This window comes from Mustela nivalis (genome assembly GCF_964662115.1).
Source record: "Mustela nivalis genome assembly, chromosome: 19".
Lineage (NCBI taxonomy): Eukaryota > Metazoa > Chordata > Mammalia > Carnivora > Mustelidae > Mustela > Mustela nivalis.
In genome coordinates, this window is record NC_139038.1 from 31,426,729 (window position 1) to 31,444,040 (window position 17,312).

The following is a 17,312-nucleotide window of genomic DNA, read 5'->3' on the forward strand; positions in this document are numbered from 1 at the left end:
TAAAAAATAAACATTTATTATCTCCATTTCTGTGGGTAAGGCAGTACGGAGCACTATAGCTGAGGGTTGGGGCTCAGGATCTGTCACCGCAGTCAGGATGATGGCAGGAGCTGCAGTCATCTGAAGGCTCAATGAGGGCTAAAGGTCCTACTTCCAAAATGGTTTACTCCCATGGCTGTTGGCAGGGCGCCTTACCATATGGGATTCTGCACAGGCTGCTTGATGTCTTCTTAAACTGTGCTTGCTGCCATGTTAATATGGCAGTTAACTTGCCCCAGAGCAAGCAATCCAAGAGAAAGAAAGGAAGCTATGATGCTTTTTATGATTTAGTTACATACTGCTACTTTAACCATATTCTATTTGCTGTCACTAAGTATAGCCTAAGACAAAAATTAGACTCCACTTTTTTAAAGGAAGAGTATATTGAAGAATATGTGTCTGTATTTTAAAACCATCAACAGAGCCTATGTCCCTCTCTCTGCTGCCTGCCAGAGTGTAGGGTGAATCTGTTCTGATGGAAGATAACATCATTTAGAATCTCTAAAATTTTCAATACACAGTGTCCAAGATTCACACATAAAATTAGCAATTAAGATAACAAGCAGGGCAAAAATTAAAAAAACAACAACAACACAGCAAATAGAAACAGAGCTCAAAGTGACTTGCATACAAGGGTCATGAGAAATGGATCAGAAAATACAGTGATTAAAATGTTCAACACATGGACAACAAGATAAAGAATTTCACCACCTCTGTCTACAGAAAAGAACACAAAGTCAGGGTGCCTGTGTGGCTCAGTCAGCTAATAGTCCGAATCTTGCTTTCAGCTCAGGTCATGAGCTCAGGGTTGGGGGATGGAGCTGAGTGTCGGGCTCAGCACAGGGTGGGAGCCTGCTTAAGAATCCTTCTTCCCTTCTCCATTTGTCCCTCCCTCACTGCTCATGCATGTACATGCCCTTTCTCTCTAAAAAATAAGGAAAGGGGAGAACTGAAAATTAAGCAAACGGAAATTAACAATTCAATACGATGGGTTGAACAGCCACTTGGATCCAGCTGAAGAGAGGATTCATAAACTGGAAAATAGGTTGGTAGAAAATATCCAGACTGGAGGATGGTGTGTACCAAGATGCATATAATGGGAAAACTGCAGGGGAGAAGAGATGGAATAGTGCTGAAGGAATTCTTAAGAGATAATGGCCAAGAATTTTTCAGAGATAATGGAAGACACAAAACCTGACTCGTGAAAAACTGTGAGCCCCTATCAAGATAACTTAAAAAACAAACACTAAACCCAAGACTCCACAACTAGCATCATATAGTATACTAATGAAAACCAAAAAGAAGTAGAAGGTCTTAAAAGCAGAAATACAGACATTATCTTCAAAGAAGCCACAATAAGACTGAAGCTAACTTTTCAGCGGAAATTATAGAAATCAAAAGACATGTAATGACATCTTGAAAGTTCTGAAAGGAAATTACCTACAGTTCAATACTCCTGTTAAAATATCCTTTAAAAATAAAGACAAAAAGGAATTATTTCCAGACCAAAAAAACCTGACAATTTTTCTTGAGCAAAACTAAAAAAAGAAATAACAAAGTTCTTCAGGCAGAAGGAAAATTTTCCCAGATGGGAAGATGGAAATACAGGAATAAATGGAAGAGCAACAAGAGGGGTAAATATGTGGGTAGCTCTCAGCAAATAATGACTCTACAAGATAGTGGTTTCATCTTGTGAGATTATAGTACAGCTGACCTTGAACAACAAGGGTTTAACTGTACAGGTCCACTTACACATAGATTTTTTTCAATAAATACAGTATTCTTAAGTGTATTTTCTCTTATGATTTTTAACAATATTTTTTCTCTAGGTTCGTTATTGTAAAAATATAGTATATATGTATACAAAATGTTTAATTGACTCTTTATGTTATCAGTAAGGCTTCCAGTCAACAGTAGACTATTAATAGTTAAATCTGGGGGAGTCAAGAGTCATGTGTCAATTTTTGATCATGCATGGGGTCAATGCTACATTATTTGATAGTCAACTGTAATGTAAAATTAAAATGTGTGAAAACACAAAAGAGGGAGGGAGAGTGCTAAGTGGAGTTACAGGGTTCTAGGGTCAAGCATTACCTACAAAAATGGTAAAAGTACTAATCCATATTGGATTCTAATTATTAGGGTCAAGAATCTAAATCATGATCTTTAGGACAACTTCTAAAGAAACAATGAAAGATGTATAATTAGCAAGATAATGGGGAAAGAAAAAAAAAGACTAATCCAAAAGAAGGCTAAAATAGAGATAGACACCCAGACACAAATAGGGGAAGAGGCCCATTAAATAGAAGGGATAAGAGAAAACAAGTAGTAAGATTGTAGTTATGAGCCCACGTATTTCAGTAGGATTACATTAAATATAAACTAAATTTTCTGGGGCGCCTGGGTGGCTCATTGGGTTAAAGCCTCTACCTTCCGCTCAGGTCCTGGTCTCAGGGTCCTGGGATCGAGCCCTGCATTGGGCTCTCTGCTCAGCAGGGAGACTGCTTCCCTTCTCTCTCTCTGCCTGCCTCTCTGCCTACCATGATCTCTATCTGTTAAATAAATAAATTTAAAAAAAAAAATCTTTTAAAAATCCCCTAAATTTTCTAGTAGGTAGTTAGCTATTTTCGAATTAGATTAAAAACACATGTGTAGGGCACTGGGTGGCTCAGTTGGTTAAGCAGCTGCCTTCCACTCAGGTCATGATCCCCAAGTCCCGAGATCAAGTCCTGCATCAGGCTCCCAGCTCCAAGCGGAGTCTGCTTCTCCCTCTGACCTTCTCCCCTCTCATGCGCGCTCTCTCTCAAATAAATTAAATAGAAATCTTTTTTAAGAAAAACCATGCATAGTTAATAAGTAACTACAAAGGATGCAGCCGCCGCTCACGGAAATACATTTTATATGACCAGCATTTCAGAAACCCACATGCCTCTATCCTATATCATAAGTCTCCTCCATAAATGGCATTTGTAGTGTTAATTTGTTTTAGTCTTGAGATTTACCATCTACCCTTGACTTCCTATATTATTTTTTTTTTTCCTGGCTATTTCTGAGCTTTATTTGAATGGAATCCTACTATTTGCATCTGCTCTTCCATAATATTTTTGTGGGAGTACCTTGTATAGCTGCACGTGAGTGCAGTTTTTCCATTTCCACTAATACACAGAATTCCACTGTATGGATTTACTGCAGTTTATTCTTTTCAACTGTAGATGGGTTTTTGTCCTTCTGGTTTTCAACTATTACGGAAAACGCTAATAAACATTCCTCTACATATATCCCATTGGACATTTAGAGGGTACATATCAAAGGATGGGGCTGTGAGGTCAAAGGATATTCAGATCTTCAGTATTTTTAGATAATGCCAAGATTTCTCCTAAAGCATCATACCAATTTACCCTTATAACAACAAAATGTTAAAAAAATCAATTCCCTTTATTTCAAAACCTCACCAATACACCTAGTATTGTCAGATTTTAAAATGTTTTACTTTTCCTTACCTGATATGAAAAGGTATCTCTTTGTGGCTTTAATTTGCATTTCTCTGATTACTAATGTAGTTGAGCACCTTTTCTATGTTTAGTATTGGTCATGGAATTCGTCTTTCGTGAAGCAGATATACAAGTCTTTTGCCCATTTTTCTTTTGTGTTATCTGGCTTTTACTCGTTGATCTGAAGTTCTTTCTACATACTCTGGTACTGTGCCCCTAGAGGTTCTGTGTGCTGCAAGTGTTTTCTCTCACTTGATGGACTATCTTCTCACTAAAATTTTAGTGGCTTGAAAGAAGTTTCTAATTTTAATATGGTAAAACGGGTCTTTATTATTTTATTGCAAAGGTACTTGTGAATTTTTGAAATCCTTCCTTACCCTAAGTTCATGAGGACGTTTTATATTCCCTTCTAAAAGTGTTGTAATTCTCCTTTAGATATTGAGCTCCTTAATCCACAGGAGATTGATTTTTATGTGCCGTCTGACAGAGAGCCAATGTCTTTCATATTTTTCTCAACATGAATAGCAGAGTAACTGCACCATTTACTAAAAGTCAATCATTTCCCAGATGGTGTGACATAAAATCTCCATCACATATCACATATACATATATGCATGGGTTTCTGGATTCTCTGTGACACTGCTCTATTTGTCTGTCACTTGAATTGAATAACATCACATTATTATAAGTGCGGCGGTTTTGTAGTACCCTGATACCTGATGGCAAATTCCTTTCTTCTTGTTTTTCTAGTTGACGGGTGTCTTGGTCTCTTAATTCCCTGTATTTATATACGCATTTTAGAATCAAATCAGCTTGTCAAGTTCCACAAAATTATAGACTGGAAAACTGATTGAAACTGCATTCTATGAATTAATTTGAACAAAAGTGAAAATATTCTATAAATACTGCCTTGTCCAACCCATAAACATTGTTCATTTTCCACTGAATTCTTCTTTACTTTCAAAATTTTATGTTTCTTTAGTTATTATACATATTTCAAAACCTCACCAATACATCTAGTATTGTCAGATTTTAAAATGCTTTACTTTTAAATATTATTGATAATATTTAAATATTAATATTCAATAATTTTAAATAATAATCATTTAATAATACATAATATGTTATATAATACAATAATATAAATTAATAACAATAATAATTATTAAATAAAATATTTAATAACTTTAAATATTATTAAAATATTATTAAATATATTCCTAGGTTTGGTGCTGCTGGATGGGTATCGTATCTTCTAAAATATCTTCAAGATATTTTTTAAAAATATCTTTTAATTCCCTAATTGTTTGTATCTGGTATACAAGAATATAATTTCTTACATGTCTGAGATTGGCAATCTTATTAACTTCTTGTTAAATCTAATAATTTATCTGTAAGTTACTTTGGATTTCCTACATTATATACCTACCCCAATCATCCAAGAATAGTAATATTTCTTCCTTCTTTTTCAATCCTTTCTATACTGACCTCTTTTTCTGTCATTAGCCAAGAGATCCAGTATAATGTTAAAATGGCGAGAGCAGGCATCCTTCTATTTTGTATTTCAAAGAAAATATTTCCAATATTTGGCCATCAGATCTGTTTTAGGGTTTTTGTAGATCTCTTTATCAGATTAGGGAAGTTACCTACCTATTCCAAGTTTGCAAAGAATTCGTTTTTAATCATAAACAGGATACTTTATCAAATCCTACCTCCGTGGTGAGTTAATACAGATTCTTATTCTGGTAAATTACAGTAATTGTTTTTTTAACTATTGAACTAGCCTTGTAGCATTCCTGAGACAAACTCAACTTTTATAGATTGTTGGACTTGGTTTTACTAGTATCTTGTTTAGGATACCTGCATCTATTTTATGGGTAAAAATGGACAATAATTTTCCATTTCTGTAAAATGTTAAAATTGATTTTAATACCAGAATATCACAATCATACTACATTTTAGTATCTAGTCTCATAAAACAAACTGGAAAATATTCCCTCTTTTATTTTTTGGAAATTTGTTTAAAACTGGTGTTGTTTCTTTATTCTGTATTTTATAAAACTCACCATTGAATCCATCCATCATGGTCAAGTTATATATACTTGTTAGCATGGCTGCCTGGGAAAAGTTTCATAAATTCTTCCTTCATTATAGAACATAAGGTAGGTTGCTCATGTCATAGATAGAAGCCATTGATAAATTTGACTTATTAGTAGTCTAAATAATGCTATCTTCATGGGGTCTCCACTTTTTCACTTTTTTTTTGTAAGCTATTACTGTTGTTACTCTTTTATTAACATATAATGTATTATTTGCCCCAGAGGTACAGGCCCGTGAATCATCAGGACACTTTTTCACTTTTATCACTACCATTTTATTTTTCCTTTTTGCCACTTCATGAGTTTCGGCACACACATGAAGAGTGGTAACAACGAAGACTCACTGAAATGTGACTCTTGCATTCACAAACTGAATAAATGCCTTCTTCATAGCAGCTTCCTGGTTCAAAACTAAAATGCAGGACTCACTATCATGCAATATTAGGGCTTCTTCAAAGAGTCAAAACTGCATGTAAATTCCCCCAAACCAAGGATCCACTGCAAATGGTACAGATTTGTAATGCTTCTGCTTCATTTTGTGGCCTCCTTGAGTATGCATAGCTATTTGGGGAAAGGGTGGTGTTCTTCAAATAATTTCTTATTTTGAGTTATGTATTTTTCCCCTTTTAAAAGCTGGAGTATAATTGAACACGTAAAAGGAAAACCTGAGGACATTTTAAGGAGTTAATGGTAAGAATAAAAAAATAAAATAATACTCTAAAGCTCCAAATCTTGCAAATCACCAGACCAAAGAAAAGAACTCATTAAAATGCCCCTCCCCCAACATTAATCAAGGCAGGAATCACCGCTCCTATTTCTTTGTTAAACTAAATGACTTCTTCCCTAATAGCCCTGGATCTTTTAGACTAGATCAGAGGTTAGGGGTCTTGGCTGCTTTTCGACTCAATTAAACAAATAAATTAACCTCTTCTCTGTCATTTAAAGTTATGATTCATGATAATGCTTTCAACCTATAAGAATCAAATACTTGTAGGCACTTTTTTTCTGACCTTACTTTCCTAGCCTTACTCTTCCTCTGTAACTTTTGTAAGCTACTATATTATAGGACCTTGACTTTTCCATGTATAGATCACAAACCATGGGAATGACCAAGGGATCACTCTGATTACCATACCAAAGTTGGAATACACCACAATGGAAAACCCAATCCCCTAGCCAATTCAAAATTTTATTTAGTACTGGTGGGGTTTTTGTTGTTGTTGTTTTTGTTTTAAGTAAATTCTACCCCCAGTGTGAGGCTCAACCCACTGCCCAGATGATTAAGAGTCGCATGCTCTACAGACTGACCAGCCAGGCGCCTCTATTCGTTACTGTTAAAACCACCGTGATATAAGCTCTGGACAACCAATTCCATTCCTTCATAACAGACAAGAATGAGCATGAACCTTTAAACTGTTTCATTCTTTTTTTGTTTTGTTTTGTTTGTTGTTGGTTTTTTTTAACTGTTTCATTCTTAACTGAGAAATGGTATGTTTACAAGCACATAGTTAGGTAACTCTATGCATTTTTGTAGAAAGGCCTACCTTTCCGAAACAGCCTCATCATGATCCCGTGATAAATTAACCTTTTTACTTGCTTCTTCTGAAGGGTTAGAAGGTTCAGAGCTCACAGAATTCTTTCCTTCATCTGGACTACTGACTGACTCTGAATTCTTATCCAAATTCATGGTCTCTGAACTTGTAGCCTGTTAATTGGGTGAAGAAAATGCAGTTAAATGGGCTGTTACCACTTGTGTTCTTCCATACAAATTTGATAGGTAAAATTTCACTTGGAAAAGGTTCTCAAAATATTCTTGAACACATATGGCAAAACATATGTTAAATTATATGTATTTCAATGGTTGTTGACAATGCGGGCAGCATCTTTGCCAAAATGAATTTAAAAAATATTTATAAGAAATAAAAATAATGATAGTACAAATCAACTTCCTAGCTTGGGTGGAAAGGAAAAACAAATACTGAACCAGTTAGACAACATTTTGTTCCTGTGAGACTGTTTGAGGAACTCAGAAACATTAGACTGTAATAAGCACACTTTTACTTTCACTATACTAATAATGAGTGAAGACCAGAAATAAATCAAACTTCCAACTTGATCTTCCAGTTGAGTTTTGTTTAAAACTTGGACATTTTAGTCTATGCTTTGAGAATGTGCAGTATTTTAAAAATACGTGTATCTTAAACAATACAAAAGGGTCAAACTGGTTGCCCAACTCATGAGCTTTTCTGGTGGATAATGTGAACAAAGGGCCAGTACACAAAGACAGACTTCTGAAATGTTATTAAGGTTGCAGATTCTATATGTAGAAGTAGGTTCTGGAAAACAATAGCAAAAAATAATGTGGTATCCTTTCAGTGCCAGCACAAAGTGGCTCACTTTTCCCTGCTACTCTCATCTAAGCATAATGAAAAACCCTGGAAATAATTCAACAGATAATCATAAAATGCCTCTGAAAGGTGGAAAGAAAAGGGCAGACTCCTGAGGATCCAGAGATTGCGGGAGGGAGCACAGGGAGCCCCCTCGGCTTTCTTTTTGTTGTCCATGTATCTTCTACAACAGGTGCCACAAATGCCAGGGACCCATTCTTCTCCCCAAACCCAGGGCAGGGGTGGCTGAAGCCCCACTCCACACTGCAAAATCAGCAGCCATATTCACTGCAGCACTAGTATCATCTTGGTCCCCACCGGACACGTGGGGCAGCCGTGGACATAACCGGCTGCAGTAGCAGTATAGGCCAAGCCCAGCCAGGGACCAAGACTCAGGACTCCACACCTGAAACAGCAGCAGGACCATCATCCCTCATTTGGGACAGCCAGGGGCGAGGACTACTGCAGTACCAGCATTGCTGGCAGGGCTGTATCCTTTCTGGGACCATGACCTGAGCCGAAGGCAGCCATTTAACTGACGGGGCCTCCCAGGCATCCCTCTAAATAAATAAACCTTAAAAAAAAAAAAAAAGTGCAATGTCTAATCACCGAGAAGATGCTTAGAAAAAGCATGCTTGAGGGAAATTCATAGCTTTAAATGTTTTCTAGTAGAGGGGCACCTGGGTGGCTCAGTGGGTTAACGCCTCTGCCTTCGGCTCAGGTCATGGTCCCAGGGTCTTGGGATCGAGTCCCACATCAGGCTCTCTGCTCCGTGGGGAGCCTGCTTCCTCCTCTCTCTCTGCCTGCCTCTCTGCCTACTTGTGATCTCTGTCTGTCAAATAAATAAGTAAATCTTAAAAAAAAAATGTTTTCTAGTAGAAAAGAAGATTAAAAATTAATGCTCTTCTCTTAAGCTGGAAAAAGAAGAACAAATCATATCCAATGTAAGTAAAAGTAAGGAAATTATAAAAAACAGAAAAGAGACATGAAAGAGAGAGTAAGATTTTTAAAACCCTAGTCAAGACTGATCAAGAAAAAAAGAAAACACAGATTACTGGTATCAGAAATGAAATAGTTATCACTATAGATGTACAAATGTTAAAAGTACAGGAAAATTTTGTCAATAATTTATGTCAGCAAATTCAACAGCTTAGATAAAAGGGACACATTCCTTGTGAAGATAATTTACAAAACTGATACGAGAAGAAATAGAAAAATCCAAATTGCCCCTTACCTATTAAAGAACTGAATTTCAAGAAAAAATCTTCCTACAAAGAAAGCTCCTTACCCAGATAGTCTTCAGTCATGGATTCTATCAAACCTTTAAGGAAGTAAGAAGATCTTACACAGACTCAAAAAACAGGGGAGAGAATGCTTCCCAATTCATTTACTAAGGCTAGCATAAATATGATGTCAAAGCAAATAAAGACACTACGAGAAAAAAATTCAGTGAATGTATAATAAAGATTATACTTAAATTTTATATAAAAATATTAACAGATACCAAACTCTAATAATACCCTGCTGAAATATTTTAGACGTGTATACTACAAAGTGTATTTTGATACAAAAAATATATTAGTACTTGTGAATGCACCAAACATAAAGATGGCTTAGGAGATGAACAGATAGACAGATATATGACAAAAATATTAAACATATTAAAAAAGTAAAGGTAGAATTTTGGTGCTGGGTATACAAATGTTCACTGTAAAATTTTGTCAACTTTGTTGTAGTATCTGTTCAAAACATTTTATCATGATAAAATTGTGGGAATCACAAATCACCTCTCTACTCTCTTAATGAAAGAAATACAAGTGGCATTTACTTTTGGCCACCTAAGCTGAGCTTCTCCAGAGACAGCATCACAGGACATTCTGAATATAAAGTTTTAAAGCCTTCTTAGTTTGGAAATATAGTTCATATCTTAAAATCCAGCTACCTATAACGGTGGGTCAATGAGGCAATTAAAACTCCTATGTGTTGGGACGCCTGGGTGGCTCAATTGGTTAAGCAGCTGCCTGTGGCTCAGGTCATGATCCCAGCGTCCTGGGATCGAGTCTCACCATCGGGCTCCTTGCTCGTCAGGGAGCCTGCTTCTCCCTCTGCCTCTGCCTGCCATTCTGTCTGCCTGTGCTTGCTCTCTCTCTCTCTGATAAATAAACAAACAAACAAACAAACAAAAAACTCCTATGTGTTTATACCAACCTTGCAGGCTATATTACTGGTTAATACATTTGGTTCCAAGCAGTTCTTCTGAGACTGCAATACTGCTTTAATACGTCTTTGAAGTTTTGATATTTTTGCCTAGAAGAAAAAGAGAAAAACAAATACAAAACCAGAGTACTAAATAATATATAGAGAAGGAGGGAAAACTATGTATCTGCCAAAGGAGTCTTGTAAGATTTAGGCATCTACCCAAATAAATGAGAAAATCTTGGGCGCCTGGGTGGCTCAGTGAGTTAAAGCCTCTGCCTTCAGCTTGGGTCATCATCTCAGGGTCCTGGGATCGAGTCCCGCATCAGGCTGTCTGCTCAGCAGGGAGCCTGTTTCCTTCTCTCTCTCTCTGCCTGTCTCTCTGCCTCCTTGTGATCTCTCTCTCTCTGTCAAATAAATAAATAAAAATCTTTTAAAAAAATGAGAACTTCTGACAGAAGCAACGATTTAAATGTTTGATGCCAGTATGACATACAAGAATGAAAGATAAAAATATCAAACTTTTAATTGAGCCATAATAAAATTAATGTTGGTGGAAACACCAATCAGTGAGTAGCCCTAGGAACATAGAACAAAACAAAAACCCCCAGTTTGAAATACACCATACAAGCTCTAATACAGAACATATTTCAAATTAAAAGAAACTGTCTATATATTAAGCCTATTAAACTGACACAGAACATTGATAACAGAAGAACACGGTCCAAAAGTATTGCTAAAAATATTGCTAATAGACTCTATTACCTACGGCATAGTACATCAAGCTTGCCGTCAGGGATGATGTGGGTTTGCTTTATTGTTTTCCTTTCCTAACACGTAAAATATCACCAGATTCTACTTCAAATGAAATCAGAAACTTACGAAGAGTTCATCAGCTATGGCTTCATGTTTATTCCTGCACTGTGTCTTCCCAATGCGTTCAGTCAATTCTTTCAGCTTATCATCAAATAGTTTGTAATTTATACTACAGATCTCCTGTCGAATCAAATGTTTGACCTAGAATTTTAAAATAAAAACCAGAACACTCTATGTTTCAAATTTAAAAGCAATTTTATTTTCTACTCCTTAAAAATAGCTTCGTTCTTTTCTGGATTTACTGTAATCGATAAAATATACATTTTTCACATTTTTATGTTTATGTTACCAGAAGTCCGAATATCAAATTTAGTGAAACACACCCAGTATCTAAATATATGGACACATTGGAACATAAATTTATTCTCCCAGAGCTAATTTTTATTTGATACTGTTTCAGTTAATTCCATAATATGTATTAAAGAAAAGGTTAAAGCCTATATTGCATTTGTATTTTTTAATGAGCATAATTGAAACCAAGTATTCCATCAAAAGGAGCTCCACTTATCCGAAAGCCAAAGCCCAGTGAAAATGGTTGGTTGGCCTATAGTAGATATGAAGCAAATTATGAAAGTCTGAGCCTTGACCCAGCCATTAACAAAGCTCTATGACCTTTGGGAAGTCACATCTCTCCACTTCATCTTCCTTGTCCACATATGGGGAGGTAATACAACATTTTGAACATGTGATGCTCATAGGATTTTTGTAAGAGTATAAAAGGTTAATATTGGAAAGAGCTCCAAAAAATAGAAAATAGGGAATTAATATAAAGGAAATAAATGTACAAGATAATCTGCTTTACTTGCATAGGTTTTTTTTTTAGGGGGTGACTTTTTTATTGCTAAAATGGAGGGAAGTCAGGACTAATTAGGTAGTGACTAATGCTATTTGGTATAATGCACACTGTTATAACACCGTGTAGTAGTGATCACATGAAACATTAATGCATTTCATTATCTGGCTGTGTTTTAGAGAACAGACGGGACTGTTTTCAGAAAACATAATTAATCTCAATGCCCAATGATATGAATAGCTCCCCTGAGCCATCTATTCAGAAATATCCACTGTAATTTTTTGCTGAATTGGTACTCTCCAGTAAGCTGCTTTTGTAACATAGTAGGTAATGTCTCTTAATAACAAAACCTGTCATGATACACCCAAAGTATTTATTAGCAGTATTTGTATCCTTCCCCTAAATTCCTGCTTCTCGGTGTTTGAAATTGGAACACAAAGTTTCTAACTCTTTTATACTGGTAGTCATTGGGATGATTAGGGGTATTCAGCAATTTTGATTATTCCCCAGGTTTTTCCTTCTCATTTTCAATTGTTCTTGCTTTTCAACATTATCATCTACTTGATTTTTTCTGTAATGCTTAACATTTCTTCAGTGATTTCTCAACATTAGACATGATCACCATTTTTACTGTCAAACTTTCAAATATTTGATTCAACTAGTAAGTGCTCAAAATAACATACTGTTTTTACTGACAGGTGACACCTGTGACCCATGTGTGTTTCTTATGGATTACTACAGGCTTGCCAGTTCAGTGGCTGGGCTCAATATGTAAAGCTCATACTCAGATGAGTCTTGGAGAAACTTTCTAAATATTTTGAATGTGGAAATACTGTTTTGCTAACAAGCAGAGATCACACAGGGTTTATGAAACTTCCCTGGTAACACATGGGGTATTTGTTAAAATCACAGATTTCTAGGCCCTACCCTGGATTCACCAAACAGAATTCCCTGGAAAAAGGCCTAGAAACCTGTCTAATTAACAGGTACCACGGTAATTTTTATTAGGTAAGTTTGAGAAAAGAGTAGCCTAAAACAACAGTCTTCAACTATCAGTGAGCTCAGTAAGCCACAAGTTAAACAAGTAAGTACTCTGGGTGATTCAGATGGAGGCAGACTCTTAAAACTTGGTTATTTAAAAGGACTAAATCTCCATCCATAGGTTGTTCCTTCTGGTTAGAGTGGACATGTGTTCTCATTTAGTGGCAGTGTTAGGAAGGAAGACACAATAGAAGGAAGAAGACACAATAGAGGAAGACACAATAACCTCCACCAAATACCTCGTAAATGTCTTCTGGTGATGGTACTGTGTCCAAAATTATGGTAGCTGATGGAAATCCTAGGTACAATCTGCAGTTGGCAGTGAAAGTAGCCTAAAGATTGGAGAAAGACTAGCAAATATATATTTTCAATCTGCCTCACCTTTCTAAGATGGTAGGTAGAGTGAGTAACATGGACTTTCAAGAAAAACTCTTCCACTTCAGTAATTTAATTGGAATCAACGAGGCCAAGATCCTTATAAAAACCTTAAAAAAGAACAGTCAACGGCTCTGGGACTCTTAGGGGAACAATAATGTCAGAATGGTAGGCCTATTCCACTGGGATTTAAACTAAAAAACAAAACCACAAAACAAAACCCAAATAGATGTGGTTTAGAGAGTTAACTGCACAGGAATTAAAATATCAAATGATGGGAAGCTAGCTATTTGGAGATAGGTAAAACCATAGTAATCAGCTAAAAACCAAGATGTCTCTGAGGATGTGTGAGAAACTTCGCGGACGGGGAAGGTGGTGGTTGAGAAAACAAAATAAACCACATTCCTCAAACCTCGTTGGAGGGACCATTTTCTCTGTCAACTCAGACCAAGTGTTTTGTGAGACAAATTATAGTAATGAATGAAAAGTGTGATTTTTCCATGCCGGTGACACCAAAATACTCAAAGATTAAATGTTGTCTTTATATGTCCCTATCAGAATTTATTTCTAAATTCAACTACTAATCAATGGGAATAAGACACAGCTGGAATCCCCACCTTCTTTCTTAAGCTAAATCTATGCTCTCCATAATTCTGCTACCCCTTTCCTGCCAATAACACAATATTTACATCTTTTTAAATTAGAGTTTTCTTTGGTCTTCCTGGAAGAAAAGACAAAGTAGAAAGGGAAAAACTGCTGACTCACCTTTCATGCTGGTTCTGCATGACTCTTTCAAAAAGGTTTCCACTTAATTATTATGTGAATACATATTCATATAATATGTAACTATATAACTGTAATGGTCTGCTTTAGAAAACAGTAGTGTTTCTGTTTCTTAAACAGCAGGATGGTTTGGCTTCAGACATTTGGGTCCATTATATAATGTTGATAAGACATTAATCTACCACATAATAACTTTCAGTTGAATAATTCTAGTGGTAGTAAAATAGCAAAACATGATCATTAAAACAGGTCCTCATTACAGGACCTATTAAAATTGAAGTTCATTACACTTAAACTCAAGAGTTGATCAAACATGGGAAGTTGTCTGACAATGAAATAAAACAGGGCGAAATGTGCGTTTGATGATGCTATAAAGTGAAGTATCAGAAAATCCAACCTCTCTCTGTAAACCTGGAAGTTAGGGCAAGTAAATCCGAATGCAGCAGGACTTCTGGTTGTCTGAGTCTATGAAGTAGAGGTCAGTTGTGACGAGATATACAAATGGCTGTAGCTGCAGATCAGAGGACCCCAGGACCAGAACAAAAGAGACTGAATTATTCAGCAAAGCTTCAGGTCATGCAGTGTCTGACTTTCTGGGAGATTTAAATGTAATAGTGACTAAAAAGTCCATTCTCTTTCTACTATAGCACTCTACCTGACATGATTCTCTAGGTTACGCTGTATATGTGTTAGTAATGTAAACAATTATCTTTCTTTAATACCTCTATCGGTTGATTCAGTTTTCATGCATCACCTTTGCAACCAAGTGAAAATCTTCTGTACTAAATCATCGTGATCAATGAACTTTAATCATTTTATACTAATCAGAAGTTTCTGAAGCAAATATATAAGCACCAATGTTTTACCTGTTCCAGCAATGCTGTTTGCTTTTCCAGAGCTACACAAATATTTTCATTAATTTGCTCTGAAGTTTTCACACGCTTAACACTTTCTTTGCTTTCTGAAAACATCCTCTTCTTTTGATTATGGCCTTGGGGAAATGAAAAGATCAGAAAGTAAAAATATTCCTTCTAGGGAAGGATTTGGGAATTCTCTAATCCAGGGACTCTTTAAGGAAACAGAAAAACTAAAATGTGACCAAGGAAGCATTTTTTAGAAATATAATTGTCTAAAATATTGTGATAAACCTAACCTTAAAAAAATTATTATCTTAGGTTCATAGGTAGGATTCTGGTATCAGATACACCTCCCTTTCAACTTTATTTAATACCTATTTAATTCTGACAAAAACTGAATAACTTATAGCACTTAGACCTCTAGTTACTTAAGTGTTCTCACATTATTTTTATATAGTTACTTAGGCAGTATGACATATTTTTAATAGGTGATGCTGTTATTTTTAAGCAATTTTAAATCTATCTTGTTAAATAATCACTATGTAGCCTAGACAAGAACACAAATAAAGTTTATCCTATGAAATGTTTTTTCTTATGTATCTTATATATATATCTCTTATATATCATTAACTTACAAAAAATATTCTACTTTGAATGAAATTTATTTTTTCTATTTTAATGATTTCATAACTCTAGAATTTCATTGGTTAACTATTTGATGTTTCTGTCACTCCAAGCCTACATGTATGTATGTTTACATATATATACATATTATCTATCAGCTTACACTTGGCATATGATACAGGTCAATTCTATGGAAAGAAATGAGTTTACCATAATTAAAAAAACTCACTCTTTCAGCTAGCCTCCTTATTAATATAATAAATAAAACTTCAAAATCAGAAGACATGAGGATGAAATAAATCAAACAATTGCCGTAAGTCACACTTTGATTTTCTGTACTCTCAAGGGAAAACAACTGATTCTTTGGAAGAATTTAGTTCCCTTCAGATATGGAGGACACCTTTTCCCCCTCCTCACCCTAAATGGTCTGGAAACAAGATACTCCAAAACAATTATTGTCATCATTTACTTTTTTCCTGGCTTTATATACTCTATGGTTTCTGTATCTGAGGCTAAAAAAAATAAAATAAATAAAAAATAAAAATCCCAAAAGGAAAGTTGACTGTGACTATTTTAGTTTCCCCAAAAGATGCTTAAGTATACACTTACTGTTATTACTATCAGCGTCAAGTGCTGACAGCCGTGTTGAGTCTATACTTTCAGAATTTGAAATGTTGGAATGACAGGTTCTACGGGATTCTTCACTTTTCAAAATGTTGGTAGCACAGTTAGTGGAAAGGACTGAATTCACCAACTTGGGTATTTTATCAACAGACACAAAACGGGTATCTGAACTTAAAATGTCACCTTGTCTTTTATCACACGACTCAGAATTGGAATTTGTTTGTAAATAGGAAACTATCTTGTCAATTCTCTTATCATCCAAAGTATTGTTTACTATAGTTTTGGGCATTTGAACCATACCGCTCAATATGTTAGATGGACAGCAAATGGATTTCAGATTACAATCTTCTTTGTGTTGTTCAAAACAGGATTTTGTTACATCTGTCTGACATTCAGTATCATTTTCAGAAGTGTTCTGTGAATCTTTTGCCTTTTGTGTAAAAAGTTTCTTGGAAGATTCTACTGTTTTACTTGGCTTTTGGTAAGGGCACACAACTTGTTCTTCAGTGTATTCCAGTCTTGTTCCTGAATCAACAATTTCTAGTGGTTTCATTACTTTTTGAGAAGATGCTTTACTTTCCTCTGAGCATACTGAATTTTTGTTAGAGTCCAATAAAGAAGCATTTTCAGAATGTCCACGTTTGCTGTTTATGACACCAGTACTTGAATTCTGATTACCACTTGACACATTACTCCCATTTGCTGTTTTCAGTGCTTCGGCATTCTTTGACTTATTCAGCATTTCCACTTGCTTCCGGCAACTTGCAGGCATTGTCTTTTTGGCTTTTAGTATCTTCCGCTTACTTCTATCTGGACTTGCCATCTTTTATACCCTAGAATTTAAAATGTCACATTTAAATGCACTTCTCTAACAGACAAAAGCTTATTTATTTGTAATATTAATGTTCAGATTATTTCTAGAGATTTAGATAATTATTTTTCTTGAAAATTACATCCATTTTCATGGGTCACTGAAAATGTACAGGTAATTTTAATTTTTTTTCGATAAATCTATTCTATATAAATTCAAACTTTATATCACCAGTAAGCCTCTACTTGATACTAAGCCTATTGATTTTATCTGGCCACTTTTTGTATCACCTCACTGCCATAACCATTAAAGTCTG

At 35.4% G+C, this 17,312-nt stretch overlaps 1 protein-coding gene across 1 annotated transcript in view; it reads right to left on the bottom strand.

The window, feature by feature from the left end:
• The window catches only part of ATF7IP2 (activating transcription factor 7 interacting protein 2), a gene marked incomplete at its 5' end in the record, with an annotated part of 51,409 nt that overhangs the window by 20,189 nt on the left and 13,908 nt on the right, over window positions 1-17,312 (bottom strand). Inside the window, 4 exons of the mRNA XM_082713059.1 lie at window positions 7,174-7,334; window positions 10,225-10,323; window positions 11,095-11,229; window positions 14,947-15,071. Of these exons, the coding sequence (XP_082569185.1) occupies window positions 7,174-7,334; window positions 10,225-10,323; window positions 11,095-11,229; window positions 14,947-15,071 (520 nt within the window). The remainder of the gene's footprint in view (window positions 1-7,173; window positions 7,335-10,224; window positions 10,324-11,094; window positions 11,230-14,946; window positions 15,072-17,312) is intronic.